Source organism: Diadema setosum, chromosome 17 (genome assembly GCF_964275005.1).
Source record: "Diadema setosum chromosome 17, eeDiaSeto1, whole genome shotgun sequence".
NCBI classification, from domain to species: domain Eukaryota; kingdom Metazoa; phylum Echinodermata; class Echinoidea; order Diadematoida; family Diadematidae; genus Diadema; species Diadema setosum.
Window position 1 is genome coordinate 31,601,806 of NC_092701.1, and position 26,012 is coordinate 31,627,817.

Consider the following 26,012-nt stretch of genomic DNA (forward strand, 5'->3'; position numbering starts at 1 on the left):
GCTGAGTCTTTGATCGTCTACCTTACTTGGCAGTACGACCTCACTATTCGGACATGTCGGGACCGGCGCTCTTCCGGATAAGGGATTTGGCCAGATGTGGGAGACTCAGTGTTTAATACACGCAACTGTATACCCAATGGTAGCTACATGTATAATGTATTAATTTTGAGTGAACATGTCCCATCCTCGTCAGCTGGTCTGCGTTCAGAATTCTCTGATTATTTGCTCAATGAACGATCGTCTGTACCGTACCCTTTTTTGGTAAAAAAAAAAAATCTGTTCATGTTTCTGCGGTGATATGAGAGTAGTAAATATCTGAATGCATGCTATTTAGATGAAAATTAGATGTGAATGTATGTTAATAATGTTGGGAATGATATGTAATTCATTGGAGTTACTGTAGGAATTATGATTGAGTTTGAAATTACTCCTTTTCCCGTAATTATCACTTATCAGAATGAAAAAAAAAAAAATCAAGCCGAGATCGCATCCGGATAATAGAGATATCCGGAAAAGGGAGGCCGGATAGGAGAGGTCGGACTGTATAAGTTTTTTTTTTTTTTTTTCGCCTGTACTGAGATTGAGCATAAAATAGTTTTTGCTTGAAAATCTAAGGATTGCAGCTGTTTTTCAAAGTGGCATGTCACTTAAGCACAGATTGGTTACAAATATACAGTTTTTTCATGTCTTTTGCCCATAATGGTTATACGTGTTGTGAAAATCGATAGGTCTGTTCACATTTTGTTTCATTTATTACAATAAGTAATTAGTAGGCCTAAATCCAATACCCTCAGTTGCGGTAGACTCTGTAGAAGATTAACACGAGTTTGTAAGATTGTAATTCATTCAGTTGAACAACTTTCTTAAATGAAAAAGGATTTGAGTAGTCACCTAATTATCGGTATTTTAATTTATTGTTGAAGACAAAAGCATATACGTATGATTCATAATACTATTATTATAGTCTATGTCAAGTTGGTCGGGTTCTTTCAGTGTATAATTCTGCTGCTACTAAGAACTACAGTTTGAATGTCTCTAATATGTAACGTGTCTGTTGGTATTTGAGAACATGACAATCATGATGACTTTGATTAAAGTCTACAAATTTTTAGGGTTGGAAATATGGTATTAAACCACCAAAAAACTTTTTGTTTTACTTTAAGCACTACTTTGAAACATGTAATGGATAATGTCAGATACATTTTACATTTCTGACTAAAATCACAATATTTCTCATGAAAATAAAGGTTTGAAACTGCAATATTCATTTCAGACACAATATTTCTCATGACAATATAGGTTTGAAACTGCAATATTCATTTCAGACTTTTTATACAAGAAAACGCCAGACAGAGGAAAAGATGAAAGAGGAACAGCGTCAAAAAGCACAATACGAAAATTTATGCAACATTGACACGCAAATACAAAAGTGAAATTTAAAAAAAAAAAACTTTACGTATGCAATAAGTGATATTTTTGTAAATTATATCCACGTTGAAATAGTGAAAGTTTCATTTTCAAAAGAATACAAATACGATTTTGACCACTTTGCTGCCATCAATTCACGCAAATACAAAAGTGAAATTAAAAAAAAAAAAAAAAACTTTACGTATGCAATAAGTGATATTTTTGTAAATTATATCCACGTTGAAATAGTGAAAGTTTCATTTTCAAAAGAATACAAATACGATTTTGACCACTTTGCTGCCATCAATTCACTTTAGAAATATAAATGGGGAAAAAACCCTCAATCTATGACGTTTATTTTACCATTTTACGCTTCCAAATCCGGCATGATTGATAAGTTTTCGCAATGGACATGATGGATCGTAACGTTCGTGAATTATATCCCACATGCGGTTCATTACTGAATTTCAAAACTAACAAAATTCAAAAAAAAAAATCTTACTGGAATGTCGTTTACCTGTAATTATTCCTAACCAGTCTGTAATCTTTTCACATGAAAAGATAATTTCAGTCAAGTCACTTCAATAAAGATTCAGCATAGATTATAAAATCAGGTGTTACCCTTTCAGTGAACATTATAAGCTATATTTAAAAAAAAAAAAAACTATGGTAAAACTTCAATATGTCTGCTCAATTCATAACCCCATACTCGCTTACGTGCAAAAGAATGGATTAGATCAAATTTCATTCAAATGGCAGTGAGGCTCGATATAAACCTTCTTTTTTGTGTGTGTCCAGCGTTACTATTCGATTCAAAGGAAATAAGACGGTTGTGACTCCATTCTCGTAAACCATGTTGTGCTCAAACTCATTCATTTGTTACTGCTATGATATTGCCCACCCAAATGTATGTACTAGGTGCTACCATGGACCTAATATACCATAGAATATTCACGGCAGTCATTCTCTGATGTAATGATCGTCACTGACACATGATTATGTGCATCTTAATGAGTACATTCAGATGTCTTGACAATAACGATTGTGTGATCATGCATCGTATCGTTTCCCTCATTTCAATCTTGTGTCGCTGATGTGCCTTTTTCTGACGGAAATGTTTTTGAATGAATACAGATGATGAGGAGCGGCAAAACCTGAGATCATGACAAATTTTGTGTCAAAAGATGGGCAATTGCTGATTCGCACATTTTCACACCTGTTCTCTACCATTACCACCCCATTTTGCTCTGGAATAAGCTGCGGAAAAGTGAAATATTGAGATCATAAATGACAATCATTCTGCCAAAATGTTAACTTTCTTTTAAAATATTGCCTGCTTCTCCCAAGCGAAATTACTTGAGGCATGATTTCCTAACATACACCACAACTGCACAGTCACTTTACTTGATTTTTGTGAGTTATTTTCTTCTGCGCATATTGTTTTAGATTTCTCGAATCTCCGTCTTGTTATTCTCCCAGCTTACTGGCGGTGACGATCATGGGATCAAAGCAGTGAAGTATGCTTAAAATGTCTTTGTGGGGTTTTTGAGATGTACAGGTGCATGAATTAATTACGATACGATGAATGTCCTTGTATATAAGCCAGTTCGGAGTTAGCTCATGGGCACATTGGTCCGAATGACCTTTCTTTTTTCTCAGTCGGTTAAGGGGCTCTTCACTCGTTTTCAGAGCGACATAATGCATAAGCTTTACGAAGCGATTTATGGTATTCATCAATCCTGCTTAAACAAAGAATGAACTCGCATAGACCAGATGGCCAGGATGATCCGTCAATTAACATTTGGGAAAGCGTCCATTTCATTATCTTACATTGAATGTAAGAACAACCTCTTTCTATCGATATTGCCAAATACCACTTTTGCTGTCAGGTGGATGTGCTGGCAAGCAGCATTTATAAGGATTACATGAATAATCATTATACATAATAATACACCACAGACGCTTATCCCAGTGACTTAAAAAACCAACGTGCCTGTTGGTCCGAATGACCTTCTTTCTGCTCATGCGCAAAGTGGAACTCCGAACTGGCTTATTAGGTCCATGGTGCTACAAAAAAAAAAAAAAAAAAAACATTTCCCACTTTTGATCCTTAATAGTTCGAAAACTACATATCAGATAACACTGTCATTGCTATGAGTACTGTGTAATAGCTTAATAGTGTACAATTTAGTTGGAGGTAATTTGAATATGAAAGCATGAAGTATTTTCATTAAATCCATGGTTTATTTTAAAGTTAAGTGCAAGACTTTGGTCAAATTTGAACATTCTGTACAAAGTTGAACTTTACGCAGGAATCAGTGGTGTGTATGTGAGTGTGTGCTTACAATGACCCTAAACAATAGACATGAATACCATAAATATCACCTTTTTCAGAGATCTTGCTGACTAGACCTCTGGTCTCTTGCTCCAAGACATATTAATAAGTTCTGATGGATTGCCCTGGACACTGCTGGTCTGATTACATGGTAAAGGTTAAAATGCATGCATACGAAAAAGAGTAAGCCTAATTATGTTTGCATGTGCTTGCATGCACAACATTTCAGGATGAATAAAGATTAGCTGTGATAGTGGAATTTCTCATTAATATGTAATAGGGCATTAAAACCCTAACCATTGTGTAGGACCATTGTCTGGGTGTCAACTACAACTACACACTCCCACACACACCAATAGTTTATTGACCCTTGTGCAAAGTTGGTACAGAGGGTTGAAAGTAGAGGAAAATCTGGACCCTAACTTAAAGGAAACCAAAACCCTAAGAGACATGTGTATTGAGTGAAAGCAGAAACATTAGTAGCACACATCAGTCGTTGAAAGCCTGAGGAAAATCGGAACCCGATGCAAAAGTTATGAATAAAAGTTTTGATGTTAGAACTGGATGAGGAGACTACTAGAGATTATGCCGTCATGTGGAGTGAAATTATGCACAAATTATAAGAGAAATGCAAGTAATGATTTGACAGTCAGTATTAATCATATACAAGGTGTCTTCGTGGACTTTTATACAGTAAAGCCATGGTAAAGGTCCTGTTTGTAGTGACTACCTGTCTATTACAGCCATTAGACAGGTTTGACTGTGGTAATGGTCAGTACAGACCAGGGCCGGCGGAACCGGAGGGATGGGGGGGGGGGGGGGGGGGGGCTCGGCACCCCCCCCCCCCTTCGTTGTTTGCATCATACAAAGGAATACATATCATTAAAGGCGTCACCACTTTCGGCCACGCCCTTCCCCCCCCCCCTTTTTTTTTTACCCCGGAAGTGCTAAGGGTTTTTTTTTTTGTTTGGTTTTTTTTTTTTTGCTTGCATGCCAGCTGAAGAAACCCGGTAGTGGAAGCGGAAGATGAGCTGAAGACCTTTATCTTTATCTATCTATCTATCTATCTATCTATATATATATATATATATATATATATATTCTTTTTAACTCATAAAACCCGGAAGTGCCCCCCCCCCCCCCAACCTCAGAAAACGTGGCGCCGGCAGTGCAATACATAAAAGAGCACTCAGTAGGAAGATAATGATGTCAGGGGTGAAATACAACATGCCAGAGTTTGTTGTCATGCCTGTAGACATCATTATAATTTTTCGGTACATATACAAACGCCTGAAACAAATACATCCTCTTTACAGACGGAACGCATACCATTATTTGTTTTAAAGCTCTTGAATGCTAAGCAACAAATTATGAGATCAGTTGAGAGGGCTGCGACACCTCCTTCAGCTGTACAACGCATGCTCTCTTTCAAACCACAATGCGACATTGGCTGTACTGTGAAATTGGCCTACACTATAAAACTGTAGTGCTTGCATTACTTATGAATGCAGCTTAAAGGTACTAGCCCACATTTGCAAACCCACGAAAATCAAAACTGCATAAAACAGGTCCAATATGACTTCAAGTACAAGTTATAACAGTAACATACCTCACCTGTCGCTCTTTGTCTATACCATTCGATAAAAGAGAGAAAATCATCGTTTTAAAATCAATTTTCAAACCGGGTCAACCCGACCCAAAATCGAATTACGAGCGCGGGCTATAGCTACGTACATTTTACATGTAACACGTACGTGGACCGGAGCTAGCGAGCGTTATACGCATGCATACGGATTACGGTGCATTTTCATTTATTTTTATGAAAGTAATGGACTAATGATTGGAACGAAATTTTGCACAGGTTTACTGCAATCATACCCAAACTCCATGCTAACTATGAGACCAATTGCTGCAGGTTTACAAATGTGGGCTAATACCTTTAAGTGAATTCTGAAAAATAATCATTGCGAACAAACATATTTCATCGAGAGCAGGAAGTGGTCACTGTCAAGAGAAGAGACACGCGAAGGCAATCATTACAGCGCAGTCTTACTCTTTGTTTACTTGAGACCACACAGAAACGCACACTCAGTGGATGGATAAAACACCGTTGAGCTGTTATTATGAAGACGAAGAGGCCTATTTTGGCACTATGTTTGTTCGTCTCTTTGATCTTATCCTACGTCTCGGAAGGTAAATGCCACTAACTGTCGATCATGTACATAATACAATATAAATACCTATTTTTTCCGTAATAATGCCCTTAGAAACGTCAGTATTAAGCGCTAAAATGTTATTTCATTACTATTATTTCAGATGCTATTTTCTACTGTGATTTAATTTCAGTTCGAGTGCGAGGTTTTGTATTGTTCACACGTGCTGACGTTTAGCGATAGCCACAAGCATTCCAGTATGTTTCTTTATTCCATTAAAAAAAAAACGTCCATTCTAATCTGAATGGGTATAGCTATGCATATCATGACATAATCGTGTTGAATGAAAAAAAACAAACACTAAAAGGTAAATTGTAAATTAAAGATAACTTATCTTTTTGATACTTAGAAAAAAAATATCAAAAGACCTAGTAGATCATCCTATTTGTCACTAGATCTAGTCGTAATGAAAAAAAAAATACGATAAGAATTTTATCTCTGTTAGAAGTAAAATTTTGGAGACCCTTCTGCTTAAGTTCCCGAAGCTGTTTATATTTGTCTTGCATAATTGTGTCGATATACTGTTTGTCATAAAGGACGTGTACATAATCATATCTGATGTAACGGAATTAAGCAGAAATAAATCAAATCAAATACAAAAAAAAAAAATGAACTCATATCTTTTAACTGTTTCATGTCCCTATAGGAAACGCTTTATACTTAATACTTATATCAGACTGTAACGATAGGTATGTTCTGTCAGAAAGCTTTTGTGACAAACTACATTTTGCTTCATAACTTTCCTCCTTTTTGTATCGTTCTTGGAGCGTAGAGATTTTGTGACTGCTTTCGTATAAATCCTCAAAATGTCTTACAAATTTAAAACAAAATTGCAAGAATATAGGAAACAAAACAACCAATGAAAGACCCCACGGGAAAGGGAAGTAATGGTGATAATGGTGGAAATGTTGGGTATACATTAAAGCTGGTTAATACTGGAAATTTCATTACAATGTCATCAGTCATGCCAAGTTCATATGATTTTTGTCTTCAGGAACGAGTGGGCTTACAGTGTCAACTTTCGTCCAAGGACAAGGAGTGGAGGGATTTGATGTGGTCATTACTTGCACGTATCGTCCGCAGTCCATCAATACTGCGAATTTCTACCTGGGGTGGATTGTGGATAATGATGTCAACTTGGGAGGTTGCACGCAGGAAGACCACTCCATTGGAATAAAGTGTAACCCCCAAGAGAGGAACACTTCTAAGTACATATTCAAGGCCGACGGCGTATGTTGTGGGAATATTACCATAAAACGACTCACCAAAAACGATGAAAAGACTTACCGCTGCCAGGCAACCACCGAGGATGGCCTTGGATCTAGTGACACTAGTCTCACCATTATACATCCCCGTAGGTTCACTGTTACTTTATCATGTCATGGTTATTATATCATGATTACCTGAAACAACGTTAAAGGATGGTACAGTATTGGTGGGGATACTATTGGGCTTTAAACTTTTTGCGAGATACCAAGAAAAGACTTATGAAATAGCACAGAGCATACCATTTTAAGATAAACTCAAAGTTTATTTGATGAAAATCGGGTTTGGCATGACTGAAACATCCCAAGCAAAGTAGAATAACGCAGTCGTAAAAAAGTGGGTCTCACACCTTAAGCTATTAGAATCGCTCTGTTTTTGGATATCTCAGCCATTTCAAAACCAATTTTCATCAAACAAACGTTGAATTCCTCATGGAATTACATGTTCTTTCATATTTCTTAAGAGGTTTCTCATTATCCCACAAAAAAAAAAAAAATGTTAGAAACCTGAAATCAGGTCTCAACCAAAACTATACGATCCCTTTAAAGCGACATATTCCCATCATTAGGATAATCAGTGGTGTCGTTCAGGGAAGTGGAAGAGAACTCGCACCTCTCTGGTGCATTGTCCAGAAACATTAAAGGACGTTAAGTCACCACTAAAGCCATAGTGTTTGAGGCACCTTATTGCCCTTATCATTCTCCCCCGATTGATGTAATTTGTGAAATAACTTGTGGTGAGCAATTTTATGTTTACACTCTTTATATGATTTCTCTCTATCGCCCCCCCCCCCAAATCTCTCTATGTATCATAATCGTGTCTATTATCATGTTAGATTTATAGAGAAAATAAATAAACCCTCCTGATATCTATGCACATTGCACTATGTGGTATTTTTTTTCATTACTAAGTAATTCAGTATATACATTTATAAATGCATAAGTAAAGACAGATATCTAAATATGACATGCGAATATTTGTATGTTGATACACATAATAAGTCTACTTTTATAATGCGTGTACCATCATATCTGTGAATCTGTCAGACAGATTGTATTCGCCACTATCTACATCGACGAGATCTATCCCTACATAAAGCTGCCATGCGTCACAAGAGTACCGGTAATAAAGGACATGTGAAATAAATTACTTGCATCCATGTAATGTGTAAGGACATTATGTATGTGGGTATGTATACGTATAATGTCTATATCACGTTGTTATATAAGTAGCATGTACATACAAGTGTATGTATATGCACATGCATATGAATAGATTATGCACTTGTACGCGTATGATATAGATTCATATAATTATACATATAGGTCCTACATACATCATATTATTTCCTATCCCTCTCGAGATTTAGTTCATACTGCCTGACTGCTAGTTGTAATGCCAGATTTTGCCGATTCTTTTGATTGTGCTTTTACTGGGTTTTGTTTATGCTTCTTCCCCTTAAACGAGTAGGGCTGCCAGATACACATGAGTTGACTGGTGCTGACAACCTCCAAGTTAACCTATCTCAGGAGATCTCCTGCACTTCCGCGGGCAGCTTTCCGGTCCCCACCTTCCGCTGGTACATTGATACCCGAGAAGTCACTGCTGACGCCGTAACCATATCATCCGAGACCGATGTGGAGGGTGACCGTGGAGAGGTCGTCAACGCAACGAGTATTCTTACTTACAGCCCATCTCGAGAGGACCACGGGAGAAGTTTGGTTTGCAAACTGAGTCTTTCCGTCTCGCCTTCCAACACGACTGTTTTAAATTCTTCGGTCATCCTCGACATCCACTGTGAGTTTGAATGCATTTTTCTCAATTATTTCTTTAAAGGGATGGGTCACTCAATGTTTAAGTCGATATCTATACAGAGTTGAGAACCAGTACTATCGCTTGCAAACTCATAACCTAAAATCATATAGGGGCCTAAATGAAGTCACGATGTTATCTTCCATAATATTTATAATGTAAGCATGTCAGATAATAAAAATTAGCTGCTACGACCTCTTACTCACTATGGCCAACATAATTATATCACAACAAGCATTGAATCGTTAATGGAATGGGGAAATTAATCTTTGTTTCATTAAAAACAAAATTAGGTTTCGATCAATTTATTAGAGACTTGCAATTCCTTGGTATCGTCACTATTTCATTATTTCTGTTTTGTTTCCGTTCAGTAAAAACGTTTAAAACCGACCTGATGATTTCATCCAATGCCAGATCTTACAGATTATAACCTCACAGTGTTCTGTTTACTTACTTTTGTTTTATGAATCAAAATCGAATAAACAAAGAAGTGGTTCTGCGGCTCATGTTCAAGTGTCCTAAGCGTTCTGTAATTATTCCCATTGAAATGTGAATCTGAATGAAAGTACAAACCCTGTCACTTCGACGGAAACAGGTACACTATACGGAATTGCAACGCTGTCACGTTTGTCCCTATATACACGTATTTAATTACGAAAACCGCATCATTGAACGAAAGAGCTTACTAACGATTCCCTTTCAGCGTTCGCACTACTTGATATGAAAGTCACGTCAGTTTCGACATCTTCACTGTCCTTCTATTGCTTTATCGCTTCACATGCAGGAAATGATATACATATTAATATAAGATTAAGATAATATTAGATCCTCGACGCAAATACTGAGGCGATTGTGCAGAACACCATTTTGGTCTATATTTTTTGGTAACCTTTTATTTAAGACGTTAACTGGAATGTTATATTCATGACGGCGCGTAATATTTTAACTATTTTTAGTCGACGCATTAACTCATGTAAAACAATACCGTTAACACGCCTTTCATTGTTGCTTTTCAGAAGTTCCCACTCACGCAGCATACAGATAATTATGTTGTGTGTGTGTGTGTGTGTGTGAGTGTTGTGTGTGCGTGCGCGCGCAGTTTGGATGCCTGAGAAGGGATGGTTGACAAACACACAAACTAACACACACACACACTATACACAGATGGCCTTATAATAATATGCCATACATGTTGTACAAGAAAAAGAAGAATTACAGGTTTTCTTTTTCCTTATTAAAAAAAAAAAAAAAAAAAAAAAAAAACCTCTAGTTTCTATCTAGCTATACCTCCGAACTCTCTCGTAGATCCAGCGATAATCTTTAGACATAATGCTTCGACAAACTGGAACGGTGAGAGTTGTACCGCCTCCCTGTCGTGCTCGTCTGAAGCTAACCCACCAGTTAATCACTTCCGCTGGGTCAAGGTTGGAGCAGAACGCGTCTTCAACTCAAGTCAGACTCCTCACTTCATTCATGCTCCTGATGGAGGATTGGATGACAACGAGAGAATAGGAGCACTTCTCATCGAAGACGTCCAAGCCTCCGACTACGGCCTGTATCAGTGCATAGCCTATGACGAGGACGGAGAGCGAAATTTGACGAGTGCAACACTATCTCTTCTTAAACCCAGTAAGGGCAAGATGTAAAATATTTTATTATAGAGGTGGGGGAATTATGGAAGAATGTATTACTATCAATATTTTTAACTTAATCCAGAAGGGGAAATATCTATGTTTTTGAAAACATAGTTTTGAAAACATAGTCCTTTGGGGTTGGTTTTATGTATGTTAAAGAGGAAGACGTAACCCATAATTTACAAAAATCGGTGATTTCGTGCTTGACATTATCAATAATGGCGATATTAGCTAGAATGGACAATGATCAGGCGATGGTGATTGCCAAAATAATGTTAGAATACTTGTTACTGCACTTTTTTGGTATATAAATCTCAGCTATGAGGTAAAATCTTGAACACTAGTTTTATTACACTCTGCAAGGAGGAAATAACATAATTATTTGTTTACAGCAAACGTAGTAATTCTTCCTTCAAAGGCGATACGAATGATTATATTTTGATGATTTCCCCAAGGCCAGTTATACCGACCAAACATCACAGCGTATCCCAACAGAGCATCAGCATCCTCCATTCACGTTTCTTGGCAACCAAACCGCAATAGCAGCATGGATGGCACTGGCAGAGTAGAATACTGCCGGGATAATACGTCAGAGGAGGACTGCAACACCACCACCAGTGCGTCAGGTGCAAATATCACTTTGACTGGACTCCAGTCATTCACCTGGTATCGACTGACTCTTAACTTTACAAACTGCTCTGGGACTTTCAGCACTCAACCCGTGCTGGCATCGACAGCTCGTAAGAAACACTCTCTTCCTTTGATTACTACACACGAACAACATGTATCGTAAAACGATAGCAAATATTATTCTAACCTTCATGCTTCAATCAACGTGTTTTCATGATTATATATATTTATATATATATATATATGTATATATATATATATATGTGTGTGTGTGTGTGTGTGTGTGTGTCTGCGTGTCTGTGTCTTTGTCTGTGTATGCATTGTAAGCATTTCAGGGAGATAGATATGCTTAGCCATTAGCTTAACTTTGATAATATATTATGTTTAACATTACTTGATTTCTGTACTATGATTATCATGATTGAAGTATCCTTTTGAAAACAAATGTTAAATATTCAACGATTGATGAGAATAAGCCAGTTCGGGGTTAGCTCATGTACAGATGGGTACAAATGACCTTTCTTCTTTCTCAGTTGATTAGGCACTCCACTAGTCTTCAAGCAACAGAATGCATTAGGTTGCCCAACGTAACAATTGTTCATGGAATTCATCAGTCATGTTCAAACAAAGGATGTACTCGCGTAGACCAGGTGATCAGAATGATCCATCAATCACTGACACTTCGGAAAACATCCATTTATTTTGCATTGAATGTAATGACAATCTTCTTCTATTGATATTGCCAAATACTGCTTTTGCTGCCAGGTGGATGTGATGGCAAGCACCACTTTAATACAAGGGTTACTTGAATAATCATTGCATCAGAGATGCTTATCTCAGTGAATTTAAAAACCAACATGCTCTGCTGGTACAAATGACCTTTTTCTGCTCATGCTCAGAGTGGAACCCCGAACTGGCTTATTGAAAAAAAAGGAAATAAATTATTTATATCCTACATAACATCAAAATTTCTACATTGTTAGATTATAAGGGATGGCAGCTGTGCAAAGTTGATGGAATCGTAAATGCCTATACTGGATTGAAATCAAGAGATTATGAAACAGAGGGGTGAAGATATGTGATATATGGGTTTTCTTCAATTTGTCTGCCCTCTACTGGATTTATTGTTACAAAAACACTAGTGATATCACATTGTTCAGACTGTACCACGGTATATTGAGAGACAATGACGTCATCGCCAGGTCCAATTCGCATGTTTGACTGAGACCGACATTACTGTGTCATGTCTGATATGCAAAGCAGGGGATTGAATTAATTCCATTTGTTCGGATTTTTTTTCCTCCATCTTTTTCATCACCATAAAAATGATCAAGCCCTGTCACCCTTCGAATATGGTAAGTGTTCTATTACCCATATATTGGGCAGGTATTCTTTTTTTTTTAATAATCCATTTTCACTTCCCCTAGAAAACATGTTATTTCTACTTATGCAATTCAAATACATACACATGCATAAAATGCTATCTATATCTAAATACTCTCTCTCTCTCTCTCTCTATATATATATATATATACATATATATATATATATATATATATATATATATATATATATATATATATATATATATAGATGTATGTATCGAGCAATAAAGGGTATGTACCATGTACAGACGCAGCATTGTTTCTTCATACAATAGCTATAGTGAGAAGTCGGAAGAAGCGGTGGGCGGAGCTATAGACAGGTTTTATGCATAGCTTTCGATCGCTATGGACGGAGCGAAAGCTCGGCATAAAACCTGTTGAAATCTGGATATAGCTACGCCTACCGCTCTTTCTGACTTCTCATTATACATATATATATATATATATATATATATATATGTATATATATATACATATATGTGTATATATATATGTATATGATAGAAAGAGAGAGATGATTAACTGATATATAATATCGTCATTGTGCATGATGCAAATGTAAACGAAATATGATTACCCACTGAACCAACTTCCTATGTACATAATTATTAACAGAGCACCAGTGCTTTCATGGTATGGTGGAATTTCCCTCTTACATACTGCAAGAAAACGGTGCAATAGTTCCTGGTTGTGTCTTTCTCTGGTATATGGTCTGGTCTGTTACACTGGCTTCCAGACAAGCGTTTTGAATCACTCATTTCTTTTTCTTTCTTTTTTATTTTACGTTCGGTATGCAATTAATAATCGACATTGTCTCTTTAAATACATTTTATTGACCACTTGAGACGAAAGCAAGTTAGATACTGGGAAGCACAGGACATCAGTTTCGTCTCTGTTAGGATCAGATCTGTTAGGATCAGAACTAAATTCCTACGTACACTCCGTGACATGGGTAATCTATTTGATTGAATACTGTATTGAGAAATTTGAGAATGCATTGCACTGAGTTAATGAGAGCCCTGATTTATGCACACATTGATTCAAAAGGCGCGACCCCCGTGAATCAAACATACGGATTCACGGGGACACAAATACACACACAGATACACACACACACACACACACACACACACACACAGATACTTGTGATTAAATCTGCTTAAAAACAGAAAAAATAATGAGAATACATATGATTATTTTTAAATACCATCTTCCAAAGCAACTCCTTGTTATGTAACGATTGTACAATATCATTACAAAGATTTTATTTTCCTGTATTTGATGTTGCCCCTATTCTAAAAGACTTAGAACTGACGTTTATGTGCTTTGATATTTGATGTTTCAATCTTTTGGCTATATTAATGATAATTATCCTTCTTCAAGGCATCAGACTTGAGTACGACTTGCAGAAAAAGACGTTGAAAGTATTAAAATCTTCGGAGAACCCCACCGTGCCAAACGAGATCTGCTTTAAGCCTTTCGAGACCTTAGATCTCAGAGACTGTTCAAGACCTGAGGAGGACCAATGCGTTTCGGTTGGCTCTACTCTGCATAAAGTGATTCCCCTGAAGAGTGGATTTGTAGGTGTCGTGAGCTACGGTCGGCAAACTTGCAGCGTCCCGTCTTTCAAACGAGGTGAAGATTACTGAAAGTTCCATTGTTCTGCACCTCATAACAGCGTCATAAACTGATCTCACACTAGTTAATGAAATGGACCATCCTGTGATGAGCCGTAGCCCTCGGCCGTTTAAACATAACGGAGCAAATAATGGGGCTTGGCAGAAAATAGAAATAGTTGGCTCTGGTTAGATGATATCTTGATAACTTTCTCAGGAATTCACTTCTTAATGTCACTATTTAGTTTTTGGTGTCATTTCTGCTAAGTATGCATTGTTTGATTTTATACTATTATACATTCATTCGCACATACATTGAGCACTATTCTTTATATGCATACTTCTTTCCTTTTTGCATTTTTTCTTTGTATTTTGTTTCGCCTTTTGTTCGATGGAAACAAAGACATCGAATTGAAACAGCATCCAAACCATTTGGGGATGCTGATGTTTCACTTAAATTACCTTCTATTTGACGAGGCGAAACAAAGATAGACAGCTTCCTTAGTTCAAAAGGAATCGAGAAATACATAAGCGCCGGTCTTAACGAGGAAATCTATACGCTTGTATCACCCAAGTTCGTGGATATAATTCACGTTATATACATGGCTGGGTTGAGAGGGCCTTCTATAGTTGCGGATATGAAACTGGATCGTTTTCTGTTCGGAGTATATTGTTTATCTTTTGTTAGATTTATAAATGGCTGAACAGCAGACTTTATAACCCTTTCTTTTGAAATTCCCAAGAGCCCTTATATACATATTTTTTTTTTCAATAGCGTTTAAAGATTTCCTTCTGCTTCTTTCCCTAAGACTGTTTGTCTGCAGAACTGCATACTGTAGAATTAGGTTATGAGGAAACCATCGTGTTACATGACACTATTACATGTATCATCTATGCGTTTCTTTTGAAACCGTATCGAACGCGCCTAATAGTGTATAAAGTTCGGTATCCCGTCACCGCTATGAACTTTAGTTCCTTGATGACTCGGATGACTGCGCGCTGTCGAAATTGCTGATACCCAACAGTCATAACCAGCTTTACTTCATACCTTTTGTTGTCCAGAGATTTCAATTGAAGGATTCTCGAGTACAAGTTCTCTGGTTCGTTTTTTTAGATTAAATTGCGCTTATTGTATTCACAATGAATCAAGATGCCGTGAGCAAGGTGAAACTCAGAAGTCCATATCTACTCTGCAGCCTCATCCACTTCGCACAATGCTTGGCAGTCTAACATTTAGTATCTCGCTGTTTACATCTGTCACTATACACGTGCATGTTCTAAAAAGTTAATCTGCAAACACTCATATCGGTGCTATATATTTTATCTATGACATTACTCTATATTTCAAACGTTTCGTTACATGACAATTAATACAGTTATTGCTAATAATGCTGATTCTCTATTATTGTCAAGCTTAGAGCTGAGAACGTTTCGTTACATGACAATTGATACAGTTATTGCTGATAATGCTGATTCTCTATTATTGTCAAGCTTAGAGCTGAGAACGTTTCGTTACATGACAATTAATACAGTTATTGCTGATAATGCTGATTCTCTATTATTGTCAAGCTTAGAGCTTAAATTATTTTATGTGAATATAACGCACAATTTATGAAGGCAATGATTACAGAAAATAAAAGTTTATATCCTTGACAGTTAAGGATCCAAACTCTTCAGTTTTCCTATTGACGGTGACGGGTGCGACAATCGGAGTAACTGTTGTGATTCTCGTTTTGGTGTTTGGTGTCATGATACTGGCCAGGCTGTGCAGTAGAAAGAAAGGTAGGTATAAACTCAATGTGAATTATGGGGTAATTATAACTTAATGTAAAAGGTACCGATTACATAATCTATTCAAGTTCCCATCCCATCAGTTCCTCACCCCGGTCGTAGGCCTGTAATAAAATATCTAATGGGTTTTTTTAACACTCCTCAGCCCCTTTCTCCATCTCCATCTCTTTCTTCTCCCCACCCCTCCACCCCCTTCCGTCTCTCTCTCTCTCTCTCTCTACAGAGCGTATCAAAAAAAAAAAAAAAAAAAAGGTAATCCAACTTTGGAGGGCTGCCATTTCATAATCGTCTCCAGTGGAGAGTGCAGTGTTAATTGTGAAGACGGGGGAACTCTTCCTCTTTCCATTGATACCTAATTGAATATTGACAAATATTATGTCATGCATGACTGAGCACATGAACTTTAAAGACAACAATGACAAATTGCACTTTTTCCAAGTTTGAGTGTCACATGAAGGAACAATGAATGTCTCACTGAATCAATGAGAATGTCAGTGAAAGTGGCCAAATAAACAGGAAAAACGGATGCAGATTTGTGTTTAGGTTTTTTTTTTTCTAACATTTTTATGGTACATAACCTTTAATGGCCACCTGTCCGATAACGTGGTCACTCCAACTAAGGCCAACCCGCACAGTCCATTTTTCTCTGCTCATATTCAACATATAGCTCGCAGCAACAAACCATGTCTTGAGTATGAAAAGAAAGAAAAATTGATAATGTGTTAGCCATTGTGGGAGTGACGAAGTTATTAACAACGATGGCCATGTTGAAGGTTATGGACCTAAAAATGTTAGAAGAAACCGTAAGCACGTACATGCAGTCATGCAGACTGGCCTGTTTGACCAATTTCATTCGATCGATCCCATCCCTTCAGTGAGACATTCATTGTTCGTATATCCCCCGAGTTACTGTAATTCTCTGGTATGTATTTATCTTCTCAGTCTCTCTGTCTCTGTCTGTCCTCATAATTTACCCACTGTCATACCCAATCTCTTTTTGTTGTCCTTTTCAGTTTCATTATTTCAATGTTTCTCCACTTGCGCAAATTAATTCATTATGACAAATCAGCAGCGTTCACCTCAAAATATAAATGATTGTACTTCAAGAGTAAATTTAAAAGAAATATGTCTAGCATCTAGTAACGTGTATACACAAACGTACATTTTTGCCGTATATTCCATTAAAGGGACTGTACAGTACTGGTTGAGGTACGGATTCATGTTTTGAACATTCCTAAGTGAGATAATGAAAAGCCTCTTATGAAATATGAAAGAGCATGTAATTTTAAGAAGGATTCAACGTTTATTTGATGAAAATTGGTTTTCAAATGGCTGAGATATCCCAAAAAGTGCTAATAATAAAAGGCGACATGCCACAACTTTATTAGGATCTCTTTGTTTCACCTTGTTTTTGGATATCTCAGCCATTTCAAAACCGATTTTCATCGAATAAACTTTTGATTCCCCTTAGAACTGCATTCCCCCTTACATCTCATAGAGTGGTTTCTGAATATCTCGCAAAATTTTAAAAGCTAAATCTACACCTCGACCAGAACTGTACACACCCTTTAAGGAACAAGTAGTTGGAGAAGACCGTTATTGTCCATTTCTTTTGACTTCACGATCTGTCTGTTCGATAATGTAACAACTACTTTGATGTGCCTTCGTCTAGGAAATACAAAAATCGGCAGGAGAATATGGAACAAAATGATCTTACTAGTTGTTAGGACAGATTCCGTTTTCCTACATTTATAACTGTTATTTATTTCTTAACATTACTCTTTTTTATCAACGCTATCCCATCCAATACTTGTTGGCATAAGTTAGATTTTTCTTGAGGGGTTCACAATCTACAAGCTTGCTTTTTAGTGGACCTCTCAGTTCTTTTTTTTTTCCAACTGAAACATAACCTTGTATTTTTTGCGTATACATGCATATATATGTAACTTTATTATTGTATCATTTGATATCATTTGCAAGATGTATGTATACGATTGTGATATGATTCCTAATTTATACTGTGTTATGTTCTGTTGGAAAAAGGAGAAGAATGAAATAAAATGAAATGAATTGAAATGAAATGAAATAAATTATCGTAATACACAATGTTAAAGAGAGGCTTGAAATTATTGTTTTCTTTTGCTTATTGGTCTTTTTTCCCGCAAACAGGTGCTAAACAGGATGAAACCTCTGCAACTTACCAAAGAGCTGATGGCCCGGATCAACGTGGCGACGCAAGAACGGTAAGTAACAAGGGGTACGCGGAACATAGAGAAACATGGAACACTTAGCCACCTCCAGCGGGAATTCCTTGCAATGATATCTATTCTGCTTTGTTACACTTATTTTTCTACCTCTGTCTGCCTTTCTTTCTCTCTCTCCCTCTCCCATGCTAATATCAATCTAAAGTAACCTAAACTTCGTAAACAATTTAAAATGGAAAGAGAATAACACGATTTGCTAGGCCTGCATCAACACTGCAGTTAAATTCACTGTTTGTTGAGTCAGCTACTTACGTATTTTGCAGAGCTTGCAATCACTCAGTGATGTCAATGCCTGAAGAAAAGTGGACTGAATTATTACCATCAGTATTGATACACCATGACTACCACCATCAACATCATTTTCTTAATCCTTATCACTGATGTAAGGTTGACGAGGATGGTTTGATATACGTCTCAGTATCACACGAAGAAACTCGCTCTAACCAGCAGGCCACACCCATCCAAACTGAAGATCAAACCGTCTACTCCTCAGTCAGAACTGAAGGCAATAGAATCCGCGTGAGTAGAAAGTGCCAGCCACCTGATCAGGGCCCCGTTTCATTAAAAAAAAAAGTTGATAGTAACTCTTGCTGGGTGCTATGGCAATTGTCATGGTAACGACAAGAATCCAGTTTCCTGAATGGCTGTTGCTATGGGAAGTTGTCATTCCAGCAAGAGTTGCCCTCCTAACATCTTTTTATTTGATTTGATTTGATTTGATTTATTTCTGCTTAATTCCGTTACATCAGATATGATTATGTACATGTATTATACAAGACAAATACAAACAGCTTATGGAACTTGGGCACAGGGTCCGCGGAACCCTTGTCCCTTGAACAATTTCGTGATTTTTTTTTTCTATATAAAAATGTGAAGATATAAATCCTGTTTATGCGTATGTAATAATTGACTTTACAGGTCGATGAGAACAATTTGGTCTACTTCAGTGTGGCACATTCACATCGCCCGGACTCGTCCGACGTCCACGAACTCGACGTCCAACCGGAAGAGACAACGATCTACTCCAACGTCAACGGCAAGAAGACTCCGATGTCGGCCATGGAGGCTCATGAGGACGATGTGCGTAAAACCGATGTCGTCGCCGAACTCTATGCCACCCCTTTCAAGGAAAACAAAGCCTAGGAGATTTATCAACAGCAGCCGAGTCTTTGATCGTCGGCCTTACTTTACAGTCCTACCTCACTATTCGGACATGTTGGGACCGGAGCTCATCCGGATTGGCCGGATGTGGAAGACTCAATGTTTAATACACGCAGCTATATACCCAATGGTAGCTACATGTACATTGTATACATGGATCATGTATGAATTTTGAGTGAACATGTCCCGTTCTCGTCAACTGGTCTGCGTTCAGAATTCTCTGATTAATATTTGGTCAATGAACGATCGCCTGTACCGTGCCCTGATTTAAAGAATAAGTTTTCTGCCCATGTTCCTTCGGTGACTTGGGGTAGTTAATGTCTTAATGGGTGTTATTTAGATGAAAATTAGACGTAAATGTATGTTAATCATGTTAAGAATAATATGCAATTTATGGGAGTGTGTGTAGGAATTTGTTTGAGTTTGAAATCCCCCTTTTTCCGTAATTATCAGATTGAAAAAAAAAAATCACGCCGAGATCGCATCCGGATAATAGAGATATCCGGATAAAGGGAGGCCGAATAAGAGAGGTCGGACTGTAAAGGGATCTATTTTCCCTGTACTGAGATTGAGCATAAAGTAGTTTTCGCTTGAAAATCTAAGGATTGTGGCTGTTACTTTTTCAAGTGCCACGTCACTGAAGCACTAATTGGTTACAAAATACTTGAGTATAGCTTTGGTGGTTTTCTTTTGCCCTTTCTATGGTTACGTGTTGTGAAAATCGTTAGGCCTGTTCACATTTTGTTTTATTTATTACAATCCATAATTAGTAAGTCCAATACCCTCAGCTGCGGAAGACTCTGTAGAGAATTAATTCGAGCTTGTAAGATTTTAATTCATCCACGTGAACACCTTTCTTAGATGTAAAAGAATGTGAGTAGTCACCTTATTATCGATATGATTGTAAAAGACAAATTAAAACATATAGTATAAGTCATTTATGTCTATGTCAAGTTGGTCAGGTTCTTTCAATGTATAATTCTGCTGCTATATGTGTACAAAGAACTACAGTTTGAATGTCTCTAGTATACATGATTGTAATTAAGGGGAAATTTCTTTTGTACACAACCAAAGAAAACTATTTACCTTGCGTGAGCTTTCACCTACTGTCTGTAGGCTTCATCAGACTGACGTTGACTCGCCGTAGATGGGGTGTAGGCAGTCTTACAGTCCGAGAAAATGGGAATGTACGCTGAAGATAATTTGTATTGCCCCTCGTCACGATTCATCATGCGTTCCTGCCCCCGTTGTATGTGGATCGCCTCTCTTATCCACCGTGTGAATTTGTTGCTGTCTTTGGACACGATCTTGCTCTGTTTCCAGTCAATGATGTGGTTTTCATTCGCCACGTGATTACTTATGGCTGACTTTTTAGGAGTGAGATCTGCCTCTTTCTTTTTGGCCCTTGTGTAATGTGTCTTTCCCAGTGACTCTGCCTCTTTTTGGTGTTCTGACTTCCTGACTCCGAATTTCCTGCCCGTCTCCCCTATGTAGACCTTGTCACAATCCTTACAAGGTATTTTGTACACTGCTCCTGTCGAGTCCTCAGGTGATCTTTTGTCCTTGGGGTGAACCAACAGTCCTCGTAGTTTGGTGAGGGGGCGCATGGTGGTAGCAACATTGTATTTGGTGAAGATCCTTTGGAGTGCTTCAGACGTGCCCTTTACGTATGGGATCGTGACCATGCATTTCTTCTTGGTGGTCTGGGTAGACTTGGGTTTATCCTTGGGCATTTGGGTCATCTGTTGGTTGACCTGTCGAAACGACCAGTCAGGGTATCCACATAATCTGAGGGAGGACTTGATAATATACTGTTCTTCTTCAGTCTGAGCATCCTCTGAGTCTGTGGTGATACCATGAGCCCTATCCATGAGTGTTCTGTAAACTCCAAGCTTCTCATGAAGAGGGTGGTGTGAAGAAAAGTTGAGATATTGGCCTGTGTGTGCTTTCTTCCTGTACAACTAACTTGACCTTGCCATCTGGATGTTTGATGATTCTTGTGTCCAAAAAGGGGATTGAGTTTGATTCTTCCATCTCATGTGTGAACTTGATACTCCCTGTAACATCTGCTTGGTTAAGATGGTCTTTGAGTTGGTCTACACATTCCTCCTTCACGATAGCAAGTATGTCATCAACATATCGTTTCCAGAGTCTGGGTTTGATGGCAGTGGGTACTGTGGAAAGGACTGTCTGTTCTAGATCTTCCATGTACAGGTTCGCCACAATAGGGGAGACAGGGCTGCCCATCGCTGCACCAAACTTCTGGCGGTAGACCTGGTCATTGAATTGGAAATAGGTGGTAGTGAGTATGAAATTCAACAGCCCGATGATGTTGTCTGGAGTCAGGTTGGTTCTTTCCTTCAGACTAGTATCCTTGTGAAGACGATCTTTGACAATGTCCAAGGATTGGTTGATGGGAGTGTTGGTGAAAAGGCTGACCACATCAAAAGATACCAATGCCTCTCCTTGTTCAAAGGTCAATTCACTGATTTCCTCAGCGAATTCTTTCCTCAACGAATTCTCTCGGACTGTAAGACTGCCTACACCCCATCTACGGCGAGTCAACGTCAGTCTGATGAAGCCTACAGACAGTAGGCGAAAGCTCACGCAAGGTAAATAGTTTTCTTTGGTTGTGTACAAAAGAAATTTGGCCTTAATTAGAGAATTACCAATCAAATGAACCTCTTCCAGTATACATGATTGTGTCTGTTGGTAAAAAAAAAAAAAAAAAAAAAATGACAATCATGATGTCTTTGATTAAAGTCTCCAAATTTCCTTATGCTTGGAAATAGGGTATTAAACCACCACCACCACCACCACCAAAAAAAAAACAACAATCTTTTGGTTACCTAGATCAGTACTTTGAATCATGTAAAGGGTAATGTCAGATGCACTATACATTTTTAACCAAAATCACAATATTTCTTGTGAAAATAAGGTTTGAAATATTCATTTCAGACTTTTTAAGAGAAAAGGCCAGAAAGAAAAAAAAGATAAAAGAGGAACAGCGTCAAAAAGCACAAAAAGAAAATTTATGTAACATTGACACACTAATACAGAAGTGAATATATATATATATATATATATATATATATATATATGAGGAGTTTGTTCGCAAAAACCGATAAGTCCATATTTGCCAAATGGAGATATTTGCGATTAAAGGTCAAGAAAAATAAAGAGAATAATAAGAAAACTTTTGCTTCTTTTGACCATAACTTCAAAAATGTACCTTTATATGTAGTGACCAATATATCATTTAAAGGGTATTATTTTGTACTTTATGACAGAGACCGTACTTCAAAATCTTCAAAAATGGACTTATCGGTTTTTGCGAACAAACTCTTCATATATATATATATATATATACATGTATATAACTATATGTTGCGTATATGCAATATATTTATTTAAAATATATCCACGTTGAAATAGTGAAAGCCTCATTTTCAAAAAGAATACCAATACAATTTGACCACTTTGCTGACATCCATCCACTTTAGAAATATAAGTGGGGGAAAAAACTCACTCTGTGACGTTTATTTTACCATACGCTTCCAAATCCGGCATGATTGATAAGTTTTCGTAATGGATCGTTACAAACGGTCGTGAATTATATTCCACATGCAGTTCATTAATTTCAAAATTAATTAACTTTAATTTAATGTAAGCATAGATTATAGAATCAGGTGTTACCCCCTCAATGAATATTATCATCTTAAAAAATAAGAATAGAATAGGCCTGTGGTAAAACTTCAATATGACTGCTCAATTCGAAACCCCATACTCGCTTACGTGCAAGAGAATGGTTAAGATATAAGCCCCCATTTTGTCCAGCGTTACTAATTCGTTTTGAAATATAACCCTTTCGAAACTGACATTATGAATAAACGTTACACCCAAACACTCACGATATCTGTCACCATCAGTTTCATCCCGGCCGCCAGCTGAGTGCCTACGGCTACGGTCACAACTCAGAGCGGCGACCGACCGATTTGTAGCCTGCTCGGTCGCTGCTGAAATTTTGGCACCGCCCAACAGTTTTTGGAGATGCTGAGCAGGCTGTAAAACCCTAGCGATGGCCGAGCAGTGCCCTGTCGATTTCCCGTCGGTCACCGATCGATTTTCAGAAAAATTTTGGCGAAATATGGGGATCTGCAACGCGCAGTGTCCGAGCAGTCACCGAGCGATGCCCTATCGGCAACTGGACGATCTCCCACCGGTCACCGGCCGAATTTTACGAAATCGGTCAGCGACCGACGGGTGATCGATAGGTCATCTACCGGTGACCCGTAGGAGTAGCGACGGTCACCCGCCGGTCTCTGCCGGAAATTTCTCACGAGCTACCTGTGTTTATTAATGTACCTATGTGATTTGTGATGTGTTAATTAATTAATCAATTAAGATAAAACTCGAGGAAAAAGATCTAAGAGTTAAATTATCAACTAACAAACCTCAGCTGTGTGATACCACAGATAACTAGAAATTAGGAAATAAAACAAAATTGAGGAACACCCAAGATGGAACAAAGATTAGAATAGATTAGATTTTTCCAGAACATCTTCAAAAAATCTCCAAAATATCTTTTATATTTTACAGTATTTTTCTATTCCTATTTAATTTTATATTTTGATTTTCCCCATCTCTTGTCATTCATTTCTTCTTCAATCAATAGGCCTTAAATGAATGATAAGGTAACCAAACCATATTTTACTACGTCAACATTATCAACACTAACTTTTAGCTTTTATCTCTTTTGCCCCAAAGTGGTTGCCTGTGACTTCCATGTCCCTCATGTTGATTGCCGAGATGTTGAGATGCTGAGATGTTGGTGGGGTTTCTTTGCCTTTTATTCCTCCCCCTGCTTCTTCCACATAGCGTTAGATTATCTTCTCCATCTAGTCCCTGGTTGCCTTCAGTGCTTCTGTCATTTTTATCTTAACATTTTTAGTCCTTAAGTCGCTCGACGGCGACCGCTCGATCTATTCTCTTGGTTTTCTTCTGTGCTGTTGTCATTTTTGTCTCTATCATTTTTGTTCCCTAAATCGCTCGGCAGCGACCGCTCGATTAGATCAGTGCCTGGGCGGTTCCGGCTCGGACACCGATCGTATTTTGGGCAGCGAGTGAAAACTGGTCGGTCGCCGCTGAAATTTTAACTCCGCGCTAAAACTTCAGCGGCGACCGACCGATGCCCCAAAAATCAGTGGCGCCTGGTCGGTCACCGGTCGGTCACCGGTCGTTGTCCGACCGGTTTGGCTAAAAACTCGCCGACCGGTCGCAGAGCAGGCTGATTTTGGGGGTTGTGACCTAGTTTGTTCTAAGTTTTGCCTTGGATTTATTTCGCTTCTACCCTCGCTCTAATACAACGTAACTATACGATGTAATGACAGTCGACATTCTTTAATGTTGTCTGCAAGAATGATAGGTCTATTGGTGTCAGTTGGGATACTTAAATACGCTTCACGCTTGCGCGTAGTTCTAGAAATGAAGCCTGCAATGCAAACTAACTCTCATCGGTAATATGGTTAGCGCCATCTTGCGATTGGTCCAAGCGATTTATCCAAGCGGATGAATGCGCTCTTTCAGTTTTTGTGCTCAAGTGGAGTTCTAACTGGCTATGAATATTCAAACATTTGTCTTTTTTTTTTATTGATGTTACAAAAGACTTCCACAGGTGCATTATAGTGTGCCTTTGATGATCAATATTACATGCCGCCGTCTTGCTGAGCAATCTGAAAATTCATTTCGAGCGTTAACATACATCTAATGCTGGCTTTAAATGAAATGAAACCTGACTTTATAATGAAGTATATGAACAAAAGTCAATCCCGTCCAGAAACTTGTGCAAAAGTATAAATCAGAGCTGTATCATGTGAAAGCGATTAAAACTGTACCATCCTGGAAAGCCGGTCTTGTCACTTTAATGCCCACAAACAAAACTGGCTTCTAGTAAAATTCTTTATTTACAGATATATCAGATTAGTGCCCGGACATGCCCAATCGAGTAATTTTCATTTTTATTTCATCATTTTTCCCCAATTGCTATCATATATCACCTATCCTTTAAAAGTAGGGATGGCGAAAAGTAATTACCATCACAAAGACAGATCTCCCTTAGAAAATGGCTGGTGATTATGTCGTGAGACACGAGTCAATTGTCTTCCTAAAAATATCTGGCACATGCTTCAAATATTTTCGAGTTGCTGCATCGATCATCTCGCAAAGGAAATGAGACGGTTGTGACCCCATTCTCGTAAACCTTGTTGTGCTCAAGCTCATTCATTTGTCGCTGCTTTGACATTGCCCATCCTAATGCATGTACTAAGTGCTACAAAAAACATCTCCCACATTAATTGATCCTTAATAGTTCGAAAACTACATGTCAGATAACACTATCATTGATAATATGAATAATAACTTAATATTGTATAATTTAGTTGGAAGTGATTTGAATATGAAAGCATGAATTATTTTCATTACATCCATGATTAATTTTAA

General features: G+C 37.8%; 3 protein-coding genes across 3 annotated transcripts; 2 read left to right on the forward strand and 1 right to left on the reverse strand.

Moving 5' to 3' along the window:
- Positions 1-53: 53 nt before the first annotated feature.
- Positions 54-10,679, forward strand: LOC140240602 (cell adhesion molecule 3-like). Its single transcript, XM_072320361.1, has 3 exons — positions 54-96; positions 8,692-9,018; positions 10,339-10,679. Exons 1-3 carry the CDS (start codon positions 54-56, stop codon positions 10,677-10,679), a joined length of 711 nt encoding a protein of 236 aa, XP_072176462.1.
- Positions 10,680-11,214: 535 nt separating this feature from the next.
- LOC140240438 (uncharacterized) lies at positions 11,215-19,496 on the forward strand. Its single transcript, XM_072320206.1, has 7 exons — positions 11,215-11,407; positions 12,632-12,652; positions 14,066-14,317; positions 15,955-16,080; positions 18,259-18,332; positions 18,741-18,872; positions 19,272-19,496. Exons 1-7 carry the CDS (start codon positions 11,215-11,217, stop codon positions 19,494-19,496), a joined length of 1,023 nt encoding a protein of 340 aa, XP_072176307.1.
- Positions 19,497-21,410: 1,914 nt separating this feature from the next.
- On the reverse strand, positions 21,411-24,310 carry LOC140240603 (uncharacterized). Its single transcript, XM_072320362.1, has 2 exons — positions 24,253-24,310; positions 21,411-22,096 (listed from the first exon to the last, which is right to left on the reverse strand). Exons 1-2 carry the CDS (start codon positions 24,308-24,310, stop codon positions 21,411-21,413), a joined length of 744 nt encoding a protein of 247 aa, XP_072176463.1.
- Between the last annotated feature and the right edge of the window lie 1,702 nt (positions 24,311-26,012).